The sequence below is a fragment of the Maylandia zebra genome, linkage group LG8, assembly GCF_041146795.1.
Source record: "Maylandia zebra isolate NMK-2024a linkage group LG8, Mzebra_GT3a, whole genome shotgun sequence".
NCBI classification, from domain to species: Eukaryota; Metazoa; Chordata; class Actinopteri; order Cichliformes; family Cichlidae; genus Maylandia; species Maylandia zebra.
In genome coordinates, this window is record NC_135174.1 from 11217206 (window position 1) to 11229880 (window position 12675).

Below are 12675 nucleotides of genomic sequence, written 5' to 3' on the forward strand. Positions count from 1 at the left end.
CTCCCGTTTGCGCCCAACGATGTGTGATATCTCTCCGCGCAATGCATATTATAGCTTCTTTTTTAACAATGAAATATGGTATTATGATATCTGTTTAGCATTTATATGTGCATAATAGTGACAAATTCGTTATTAAGCTCTATAATAATACATTTTTTAAATGAAAAGCTGTTATCCTAGTACCCGCGGAAGAATATACAGTGTAAAACAGTAGCTATAAGACCATCATTTTCGATGGTCTTCTGGCTCCTAGGCTTCTACAGTAGAGGAAGTAGTAGGCTAAGTAACATGGTTCCTGGAGGTAATAGGCTTCCCAGTGGGGCAGACGTTTCACCTTGAATAAATATAATATAAGTGGTCTTTGTGCAAACAATATATATTCAAATATAAGCAATCATTAATAGAGGACTTAAAATAGAAGTTTGTACTGATGACTTCGTTTTAAAAAATAGGCAATTTGAAGCTTTTTTTTTAGTTATATGGATACCTGCTTGCCATGCTATTCCACAATACTGATGGGACAATACAATACAATAAATAACTACTGTAATTAATAACAGGTCGTGAGTTTGCATTTTGGAAAGCCAACACACATGTAGATGCCTTTCAAATGTTAGTAAAATAATGTTTTAAGGGATGTGTTTACACGGAGTTGAACAGATTTTGCATCAGTAGCAGTGCTGGAGGACAGTAAACGTTGTCCAGGGGGATATTGCTCTACATAGCAAAAGATCAATAGATAATATTAATAACTAATCACTAGTGTATGCGGAATTGTATTTAATTGGCCATGGGATGGAGTGATATTTAATCTGAATTAAGTTTATTGACTAATTTGTTCCATGTCTTTGCGTTGCTTTTGTTAGTTATCGTGAGCTGTTTTAACCACAAGATGGCAGCCTACTGAAGCTGTTTCTGGAGTCTATCCATGTTCTGAAATTACCAGTGCTCAAAGTAAAGTGAATGTGATGCCATCCAGGTCATTGCTGGGGGGGAATCCAGCAATGACCTGACACTGACATGAAAAATCAATCTGGCCCTTCAGTTGAACTCTCACCTGTTCACTGAAGCCTCAATAGAAATGCTCTCAATGGAAGACAGTCAAGCTCATTTGAATAATACAAACTCTGTTTTTGCCTGTATTCCCTTCACCTATTTCCCATCTTCCCAGCAAAATATATTTAAAAAACTAAAGATGCCCCCATAGTTTGCCACCTTAAAAAGTTATACATTTTGCAATGAATGTTAACAGTGTTCATTGATCCTCTTGACTCTGTGAAGCGAGTCACAAGCTAAACAGTTATTCTATGAGATCAGAGCATGTAACCTTTTCATGATCATTTTTAAAACAGCCCCCGACTTTCATTTTGACCACATTAAGTTGCTGTCATGCACGCTTTTGTGGTTCACAAATGACAGTGTAGGGATAAGACTTGAGATTTCTTTCTTTTTTTCATAATGCTTGTTTTAATAGCTCTGGAAATAATGAAGTCTGGTTGAAAGATGATCATTATTTATCTTGCATAATCTATCAAGCATGTGTCCTACCCACAAGCTTTGCTAATGGGTTTTAATTCCCTCCTTCACAGCCCTCCTCCTCCTCCTCCTTCCATAGACTGGAGCCACTGGCACAAAGACTGCAGAATGAGATATCCCTCTCACTGAATGCCACATATGATGTAAGAGTTAATCTGACATATAATATGACTTTCTCATTCTCCTTTGCACTCTATGTTCCCTAAGTAATAATGATCTGCTAAAAGATGTTTGTCTCTGGCTTATTGCGCTGTCCTGTTTGTTTCATCAGTGTTTTTTTTTCTTTCTCTCCCTGATGGGGGCTTTATCCTGAGAGGGAAGAGTGGATGACACACTGGTTTCCAAAACCACTCATCTGTCCATTAGATATGTGTTTTTCTCAGTGCTCTGCAGCGACTGGTGATGCCCTTATGATGTAGCCGCATCGCCCCTGCATTATTTCTTCCATAGAAAGAAGTGCACTTTCCTTGAGACTGGTTCTGAATCATCAACAATACCCAAAAATCTATTCATGCATCTGAAGCGCCCGTGGACATTCACTCTTTTTTTCTTTTTTTTAAATCACTCCTGAGGTCTGTATGAATAAGACACATGTTCTCTGTGACACAGGCAAACATTCACAGCAGAATCTCCTCCACGGTGAATATGCTTGTTAATGAAAATCATAATTTTGTAACAGCACTGACGTCCCAAGTTTGTTGGCCATTGCCGGTAGGTGAGTTATGTCTTTATCCTATAGTAAACACAAAGTAGATAGTGAGAGTCAGCGTTAAAGCGTTTGTGTTTAATCAAGACGTGTGCACGAGCACAAGCAACTGAACCCCATGGGCAAACTAACAGCGTTGATGGTCAGTCCCTGCTGTCCATTACTGCTTAAATCATCAAACAGATTTGCAGTAATATTCTCTGAAGGTTTTGGGGCCATCGTCCTGCTGAGCTTTGCACTGACATGAACTAAAACTACGAAAGGTGCCAAGTATCAAACTTTAATTGCTTTAATAATATTAAACCAGTGAGTTCTAACTTTTATGGCCTATGAACCCTTATAAAAAGAAGCTGTGTCTGGACTGGTTGAAACCTCCGTGACACAGTTCAAATGTCCGAGGTGTTAGATGTTTTATTGAAAAGAAAGAAGAGGATCAAGCCCAGTGATTTAAAAAATGTTCTAGACAAAAAACAGAACAATCCGGGTACCACACTTATTTTTTTCTCCACAGTTTTCACTTCCATGTTGATTTTTTGAACGTTAAGTTGCCTCTTGGTTGGAAACCTGACTATATCTAACCGTACTTATATACTGTATGTTGTAATGTTACCCCTAACTATACTAAAGCTTGCATGGCAATTAAAAATTGTTCCAACTAAAGTTCCAAGAGTGACAATAATTGTTGCCCTTAATGAGAATTTTTCACAAATCTGGCTGGAAGACAGCCATGAGTTCTCTGATTCATGATGTGCGTGATGAGTCAGACGTGACAGCTTGCGATGCCTTCATTTTATTTAACATGAAAATAATTGTAAAATGTTTAGTCTTTTACCAACTCTGCATGTAATTATCTAAGTCTTTGATCATATCTTTGGAGAAAATCAAAATCTCCACGAGCTTCATTTCTGCTGTTTTAAATCCCAGAATTGAACAGTTTTTGCTCAGCACTGCTTCCATTTTATCATCCCCTAGTGTAAAACAGCTTTGATTGACTTTGTGGTTTGGATCATGGTTGGATGCCATCTTCAAAGCACAGTGGTAGGCCTTCCAGTCAGCACAACAGGCTTTATTGACCTTTTGCAACTAGGCAGGCAACTGTTGCTAATTGTTTACCACCACATCCTGTTTCTCCACCGTTGGCTTTATTGAAGAGACTCACCTGCATTGGGAATCATTTGTTATGTTTTTTCGCAGCTGCAATTCAGTCTCTAAATTGCCTTGAGGCCACGTGTGTTGGTGCAATGTTTGAAAAATTTATGCATCCAAACTCAAATCGATTCTTCTTCTTTTTAAATTTTTTTTTATTGATTTTATTGCAGGACTTCCATAAATGTGTTCTGAAGTTATTCTATTGTTTATTATCCATATACCTCAAATTCTACCACATACAGCGCACGCTCACACATATGTCTGGGGATGGGAACCGGGTAAAAAATAAAGCATGATAACGTGTTGGAAGGCATCCGTATGAAAATAACCACGCCTTCTAATCGACCACACCTTTCAATCCTATCAATTTCCGACAACGACTTCGAGTCTTAGAGTCTTAATCAGCTCAACAAATCACCATTTAAGCCTAGACTCGGTGACGTCAGCCTACTACAACACATACAGGACTTTTCACAGACTCCTTGTTTTGGTAATCCTCTTTATCGAGAGGAGCTGTCTGATCAGCACCACACTGTGAGCTCCGTTCGTGCCAGGAATAGTTCCGTTATCACAAGCCACATTAATGGGCTTACACTCCCCTGATCGCATTTTCCACTCCTGATTTTGCCGGTCGGACATCATGTCGCTACTTTGTAAAGATAGTTATACATGATGCTTTTTGCGCAGACCCGTTTGGAGTACACTTTTACGCACTGAACTCAACATCGGGCTCGCGTTGGAGTGCTGAGAATTTAACTGTGAGGTTTTCACCTCTTTCTTGAACTCTCTGAGCGACACAAGCCGCCGGTATGTTTTCACTCTTGTCCGGGATGTTATGTTTTTGTGCTCTGGGATGTGGTCAGCTAACAAACAGGCAGGCAGACGATGGAAAGCGCTACATTTGCCGGGCAATACCCCTCACGGGCGATGCCAGTTGCCCTGTGACTTTGCTACCCGAGTTAAATGCCGGGGGTCAGGAAGAAGAGCTCAGAAACACGGTCATGCAGCTAAGGGAGACGATTTTACAACAGAAAGAAACGATTTCCAAACAGATTGGCACCATCAACGAGCTTACCACCAAGCTGTCTCTGTGCGCGTCAGCAACCACCGATAGAAAGTACGACAAAGGGGGAACATGGGGCAAAGACAAACAAAACACGATGGGGGACGTTCCCGGGGATCCAAATGAAACTATCGACAATCTTGGAAAAACCATGCAGGGGCTCAAGGACCGACTGGAAAACCTTGAGGTAAGAGTCATTGCGCAAAGCATTGTGCCAAAGCCCGAACCTAAAAACCTGGTTTGCTTACGGATTACGGATTTAAGGGGATTAAAACAAACTGTCGATTCGCACAAAAGCAGAGCGTGACTTCTAAGAATTGTTACTGAGTTTATCGTGGAGAATCAAAACAGTATGTGGGAAGAGATTATACAGCTAACTGGTTAATTTCTCGTGTGACCTGCCTTCACTTTGCTTGCGCTTTCAATAAATTGAATAGTCTTTTGTTCCTAGTCTTACCATGACTACCACACAGTATGAAAATACTCAGTTTCAAGCCCAGTATGTGCCTCCCACATTAAAATAAATGAGTGGATTCTCCTGACAGGAGAGGAAAACTGACTGAAAGACTTTTATTTAAACTCAATCTGTAAACCTGCCAATCAGTCACACAGAAGCTCACAGCTCTCAGGGGGGCTTAGTGCACATCCTGCTTATGATAACTGGTGATGTTGATCCTTCCTTAGCAACAGCAAATGAGGGCCAACATATCTGGAGCCTCGTTCCCCAGTGAGCTCCGTGACCTGCTGCAGCAACGTCTTGGAGAACTGGAGAAACAGCTCCTGAAAAAAGTCAGCACCTTGGAGGCGGAAAAGAGCATGCTGTCCAATGCCACAGCTGCCTACAGGCTGAAAACAGAGAGCACTCTAAACGCATTGGTAGAGAGGATCAATGAGTTGGAGAAAGGTACAGCCAAGCACAAACTCACATATTTACATTACAATAGCTGTAGAGAACAAATCAAGAGGAAATGTTATTTTGAGATATAAATAGGTTTCAATGACATACAGCCCATTTAACAGATTGGATGACTACACAGAGAATAGTCCCACACGAAAGGAAAATTACAAGAGTGGAGAAAGGCTGCTGCCCTCTGCACTCAGAATAGTCAAGATGATCTTATGAATCACCAAAGGTGAAATAACGGGTGAGAAGATTAGCCTCATGGGTCACCTCTCCCTCCTTACACCACGGGTCTTTTCTGCCGATCTTATTACAGGCGGAGGAGACTTCATACCCCCAGAACAGTTTAAGCTGTCCCTGCCCCAGCGTACCAATTACCTGTATGGCCGTATCACCAAGAGCTTGCCAGAGATGTATGCTTTCACTCTCTGCATGTGGATCAAGTCCAGCGCCAGCCCTGGCATAGGCACGCCTTTTTCTTACGGTGTACCAGGGCAAGCAAATGAGATTGTGCTGATTGAATGGGGCAACAACCCAATTGAGCTTCTCATTAATGACAAGGCAAGTAATTAAATCGGATTGAAATAGTGATTTAGTAAAAATCATATTTGTACCAAAACACACGTTTCAAAATTATAATGTCTTTTTGACCCTAGGTTGCTCAGCTTCCCCTGGAGGTTCGCGACGGCAGGTGGCACCACATCTGCATCTCTTGGACCACGCGAGATGGTCAGTGGGAGGCTTACCAAGACGGGGAGAAGCTGGGAGCTGGTGACAACCTGGCAGCCTGGCACCCCATCAAACCTGGAGGAGTGATCATCCTGGGGCAGGAGCAGGTGAAATGATACAGTAAAATCTTTGATGAATGTCTATTTTTAGATTCATCGTCAAAAAAAGAATGTGTTGCAGCTATGTGCACTCAACTCAACACGCTCACATTACTGCAAGAAGAAAATAACTTGAAAATGCTGTACCAAGCGCTTCGACTAATAAGACGCACTATTTATGAGGTGTCTCTGCAAATTGCAGATGGAAAGAAGAAAATTACCCAGATTTAAAGCGGCACAAATGAGATCCAGGCTGATTATCAGAACAAAACAATTAACAGAAACAACAGTGAATCTATCACTGCCCACAGCTGCCGAGGTCGCTAAATGAATCAATGTATTATTACATCTGCCAAGCAGGTAATAACGCATGTTTTTATTGACGTTTGTTTATGTCCCTTTTAATGGCTTTACACAAAACCTGCCCAGTCTATTTTCGTGACACTTCGTGTTGAGGGAAGAAGCCATTAAATATTTGGTGTGCATCCAGATCCCTCTTTAAAAGGCATGAATGGCCGTTTGCTGAGGCTTGTGGTCTTTGAGTGCTGTTATCGTTTAAAAAAAAAATCATATTACTGTTCAGTTCTGCAGGGAACATTTGGTATCCAAATCACTGCTAATCAAAGTTTACATAGCAGCATGCAGAATATTTATGTGATTGAAGGGAACCTAATTTCCACTTCCATATTTATATTCTTGGTTTCTGTTAGAGTAGCTTTGCATGATTCACAGTACAAAATAACTCCTCAGTTCCTCCTCTACCTGAGACGAGCCTTTTTACTCCTCTCCCTTTATAACCAGACTCCTTTTAAGCCAGCTTTCTTCTGAATGGCTGCCCCTTGCACTCTGTACAGTAGATCGGTTGGGACTGCTATTCTCACAGCCAGAGTTGTGTGTCTGAAATGACCATATTTAGTATATCCACTGTCTTTGACATCATACAGATTCAAGACTAGAAGAGTACATACATCACCAAAGCCGATGTCAGTTCTCTATCTTAATAATAATAATGGATTGCATTTATATAGTGCTTTTCGAGACCCTTAACGCGCTTTACAATTCCACTATTCATTCATTCTCACACACTGGTGGAGGCAAGCTACAGTTGTAGCCACAGCTGCCCTGGGGCAGACTGACAGAAGCAAGGCTGCCATATTGCACCATCGGCCCCTCTGGCCATCACCAGTAGGCAGTAGGTGAAGTGTCTTGCCCAAGAACACAACAACCAAGACAGACAGAGCTGGGGATCGATCGATAGGATTCATGAAATTTAGCTTGGTAGTTTTATCATACTCTTGATTGCAAACACATAAAACCACTGGACTTTATAGACTACACCTAACAAGGATTGCAACTGCAGTGCAGACAGATGACTGTGTCAGATGATTGCTTCAGGTCTTCAGGTCAAGCTTCTCAAAATTGTGTGAAGATGGTGTGAAAAGGTGCTTCAGCTGTAACAAGGACCAGCTTGACCAAGGTCAGGAGAATTGTTTGTCTAAGGACTTTGCACTCTTATCTGTCTACCACAAATTTTCTACCAGATATGACTAATAAATATTAAGTATTTTTCATATTTTCATTTTGAAATCAACAGTTTTAAAATCCGTTTCCTAAGTTTTGTTTCTCAAGCAGTTTATCCGTCAAGGGAGAGAGATTGCCTCACATTCAGATTCTCACTCAGAGGCTTAAATAACTGAAGGCGAGCCACAGGAGATCACAGCAGGTGGCACACAGGGAAGCATGATAGATGCTTTGCCAAAGTGACAAAGGAAAAACAGGACTATATAAACACAGAGGGCACAGCGGGAACTAAAAGAATAAAAATGAAGGCATGAACCAAAAAACAAACAACTGTAAAACTGAAAATTAAAAGAGAAGAAAAAAGTCAATAATATCACAAGAAAAAAAACTCAACCTCTGTTAAAATAATAAATTAATCAAATCAGGAATTCAACCATTCAGTGAACACATAATCAAGATTACAAATGCTAGAAGAACAATAAAAGCCAAACAAAAACCAAATATATTAACCGTGAATCTAAAGTTCAAATCAACATGAATACCCATGATGCTCTCACGTGATCGCTTAGTGTTACTAAATTATGAAACATAAAGTCTTTAAAAAATGACACATTTCTTAGAAAACAGATAAAGGACTTGACCTCGTGTCCAAGAGTACTTTAAAAGACAGTACAAAAGTTTAATGAGCAGTTCATTCCCACTGACTGGCTCTTCCTCCGCACTGGAACAGGTAATTACGTTTGATGATGTTGTTGTCGATGCGGTTTAAATTCACATCCTGCTGTTTATGGCTCTTCCAGGACGTGGTGGGCGGGCGCTTTGATGCCGGACAGGCTTTCGTGGGCGAGCTGAGTCAGGTGAACATTTGGGATCGCGTTCTGAAGCCCGTCGAGATCCAGTCTATGGCCAACTGCACTTCGTACGTCCCTGGGAATGTCGTCTCCTGGCTGGCGAGCAACGTCGAAGTTTTCGGGAGGGGAGCGTTCAAGCGGCCCTTGGAGATATGCCAGGAGAGGTTGCCCAACGCTTAAAAAAACCTCTCAGCCTGTCATTTGATTTGTTAATGTTTCCATCCATTCAACTTTTTTTATTTTAAGTAGTCTGTTCATACTGTGAGGCAGCTTGTTCATTTTATTTTTTTATAGTTGGATGCTTTTCGTAGTCTGGTTTACATTTACAGCTTTGAGATTACTGAACCAATTCTGAAAAAGACCCCCTGAGATTACAGCTGTGACATTTTGACCGTTTGGTGTGATCCAGCGTTCAGGGCCACACATCTAAGTGTGTATTGTTTCGCCCAGGCTGATCACAATCACCTCTGCTTGCGGTTTCCAGTGGCAATTAGAGCGCTCCTTAGTGACAGCAGTTTCTTCATCACGATTAGGATACTTGGCTTCAACAGCCGTAGTAACATAAGGCCGTAGGTATTGGTGCTAAGACGTAAAATGACCCCCCCCCCACACACACACACACACACTCACTCTGAAGCTCTGAAGTAAAGAAAATCCACTCTAGTGCAGCACACTTGTAGTATGACAAACACATTAAGGTTCAGACCGACGTTGCCATTAACATGTGAGCGAGTGTTGCGTGCTGTGTAGGAGGAAAGATTAAAAGGGTGGCTAATGTTATGCCACCTCTTTAACCAAGCAATAGCACTGAGCCAACAGCAATCTGATCCTCACATGTTTGGCTCTTTTAAAGGGATAATACTAAAAAAAACAAAACAGAAAAACCCAAAGACCATATTTCATGTGGCACTGATGGATGAAGCACATCAGCGATTGAAATAAATCTGTGTAAGACATGCTGCTGATTTCATTTTATAGCTTACGTGGTGAAAAACAAAAGTGGGATGCATATCTGTCACCAGTGCTGCTGCTCATCACTGTTCTCTCTTCCTGGCTTTTTCCATCACAGGAAATGGTGAATCATTTTGAAAACATACACACAGCTTCTGTGTTGTGATGTCAAAGAGTGAAAAAAAAAATTAAAACCTTATAACATGTGCTTGAATGTAAATTTGAATGTAACTTTCCATTATGTAACGTCTCTGTCCAGAAAAAAAAGTATTTTTTTAATGTGGTCTGTTTTTAGCACATTTGTAAGGCTTTCTCCACCTTGTCCTGTGGCCTTTTCATAGAAGTGCCATTAAATGTTTTCTAAGTGTTTCCAAATGTTTACCATGTACAGAAAATGTGGAAAATAAAGATAATTATTCCTGCAAAATGAATTTACAAGTGAACACGAGTACTCTCTGTGAGACTGTTTAAAAAAAATCATATGAATCTTATATGCCAGTTTTAAAACCATCTTGTTTGTTAGGCGTCACACGAGTAAGACAGACTTACTGTCTTACGGCTGTTCAGACTCTGATGGCTTCAGTCAAACAGCAACAGATGTCCCGGGTGGATTTAGCAACTCTTAACAGATGAGAAAGGTCAGGGGTGACATCACGGACACTCTATTAGACAAGTCTGCCACAGCCTTGAAACTACATGACACACATTCATTATTTGAGTTATTTAAGTTTAAGTTTCACTAAAATCCAGAATTATGAAATCATATAGAATACCATCTTTTTATATGTTAGCTTAGCCGCCCAGCTTGAGCAAAACAAAGCAATCAGTTAAGTTTGACAGGTGAAAAATATTTTTTGCATTTCTCAAAACCAAGAATTGTCAAAACCTGTTATACTCTAAGGGTCTTTGAAGATGGGAATATTAACTGTGCTCTTGTGGATTAGTAGCGAAGAATAATTTATATAATTCACACAGGTTGTTTTCAGGAGAGGTAAGCATTTAAGAAGCTTAGGCTGGTCAAAAGAAAGCAAACCCTTAAAGGTTCAGGGCATAATAAAAATAAGCTGGTTCTTAGCAGGTCTTAAAAATGTAATAGACACACAGAAGCAGTGTGTAAAAACTAAGTACACCCTTCCTGCTTCCACAGGAATTAAGAGGGTAAGTATCAGCCAGATGCTGCTTGATGAATCCACTTGATTAACTGATCATCAGAAAGTGTGGCCATTTCTATGAAAGCAGAAGCTTTTGCAGTTCGCTGCTCTGGAGCATTCAGGTATTTGGTAACACAATGCCAAGGAGGAAAAGCATCAGCAAGGATCCTAGTAGAAACAACTATTGCTGCCCATCAATCAGGGAGGGGTTATAAGGCCAACAGATTGAAGTCCATTATCTGCCAATCTTCTCAGGACTGTGCAGACCCCAGGTGCAGGCTGTGTAAAGATGCCCCTGAGACAATCCAGCACATAACAGAAGGATGCAAGATGCTAGCAGGCAGAGTATACATGGAACTCCATAAATAAGTGGCCAGCATAGTATACAGGAACATCTATGCAGAATATGGCCTGGAAGTTCTGAAGTCAAAATGGAAGAGGCACCCAGTGGTGGTCAAGAATGACTGAGGTAAGATCCTGTGGGACTTCCAGATACAGACGGACAATCTGGTGGACAAACGGACAAACCGGACATAGTAGTGGTAGACAAGCAGAGGAAGACAGCCGTAGAGATAGATGTAGCGATACCGAATGACAGCAACATCAAAAAGAAGGAACACGAAAAAGTGGAGAAGTAACAAGAGCTCAGAGAAGAGCTCGAGAAGATGTGCAGGGTGAAGGTAACAATGGTCTAAATGGTAATCGGAGCACTTGGTGCAGTGACCCCCAAGCTAGGGGAGTGACTCCAGCAGATCCCAGGAACAACTTCCGAGATCTCTGTCTGGAAGAGCGCAGTCCTAGGAAAAGCTAAGATACTGCAATGGACCCTCAAGCTCCCAGGCCTCTGATAGAGGACCTGAGCTTATTTTATTTTATTTTTTGTTGCTTTCTGTTGGTTTCTTTGTATTTTACCATGCCTGCATCTGTGCATGCATCCATATCAGTTATGGCACCTTGCCAATCAAGCTTCGTCGTGTTAGTTTATAACTTAGCAATTCACTCTTTGGTCACTCTAGCAGCTAAAACACAGACCTTGAAGTTACAAAAAGATGGTGATGAAAAAAGAATCAAAGTTTGAAATTTGAAAAGAGAAGAAAAGAAGCAAAAACAAACAAAAAGCAAGTCCCACATGTCTAATTAAGTCATTAAAGTTTTTTTTACACATCAGTGATATGATCCATACTGTATGTATATTACATATATGTTCATATGTTTACATTACCACATCCAAACCTCAAACGTTGGTTTCAGTAGATATGAGTGAATATAACAGAGCTGAAATTTAATGACAGATTTTTCTCTTAAAAAATGCGAACAGCTGCAGACGTTAACTTTTTTTTAGCTCAAGGTCAGCCTGATATTCATCTTAGCATCTGCATCACCCCGCAGTGTCTTTGACAACCAGCATTCATCAAAACACTCACAATTAATAATGCTGACGTCTCTAACAGAGAACACACTATCATTAAACACCATCAAGGTAAAAAACTGAATAAAAATAACGTGACTGATGCTAGAGGAGTTAGAAAAGATTCAAAGACTTTATGTAAGGTTAACTTTTACAACTCTTCCTGTTTTTCTACTGAATTTGAATCGATCCTTTCTTTCATCTCAGGCTGATGCTTCATTTTGCAGTAATTAGAAACAATATTGCTTTATATTTTTGTGTTTCTATCACAAAGTTGAATTTAAATAATTTTGATTTGTTTTGGTTATGATAAAGTTTTATTAAAAGAAGGTAATATGGCTCTGTGGAGGACTGGTCAGTCATTACCTCAGTAACTGCTGATGACACCACATTCATATTTGTGGCATTGATTTCTCAACAACAACTGGGTAATGGCTTAATCAGTAATGAAGAGAAAACAAACAAACCTGCATTCTGGTTTTACACAGGACTCAAACCCTGCCTTTCCAGGTGAAGGTCTTTTGTTGCCTAACCATGCCGTATCACTACTCTGCTTTTTAAACAAGTTTTTGCTATGCTCACTAGATCTGGCTTGAAAGAACTTGTCTCAA

The 12675-nt window shown here is 40.5% G+C and overlaps 1 protein-coding gene across 1 annotated transcript; it reads left to right on the top strand.

Moving 5' to 3' along the window:
- Positions 1-3878: 3878 nt before the first annotated feature.
- Positions 3879-9936, top strand: nptx2b (neuronal pentraxin IIb). Its single transcript, XM_004562325.3, has 5 exons — positions 3879-4641; positions 5139-5358; positions 5672-5916; positions 6012-6191; positions 8504-9936. Exons 1-5 carry the CDS (start codon positions 4201-4203, stop codon positions 8732-8734), a joined length of 1317 nt encoding a protein of 438 aa, XP_004562382.1. The 5' UTR covers positions 3879-4200; the 3' UTR covers positions 8735-9936.
- Positions 9937-12675: the final 2739 nt, after the last annotated feature.

What these genes read in the sequence shown, in the direction of transcription:
- nptx2b (XM_004562325.3), top strand. Translation starts at nt 4,201, where the DNA reads ATGTTTTCACTCTTGTCCGGGATGTTATGTTTTTGTGCTCTGGGATGT. An exon ending in ACCGACTGGAAAACCTTGAG is followed by an intron (nt 4,642 to 5,138) that starts GTAAGAGTCATT and finishes ATCCTTCCTTAG; the next exon opens with CAACAGCAAATGAGGGCCAA. An exon ending in GATCAATGAGTTGGAGAAAG is followed by an intron (nt 5,359 to 5,671) that starts GTACAGCCAAGC and finishes ATCTTATTACAG; the next exon opens with GCGGAGGAGACTTCATACCC.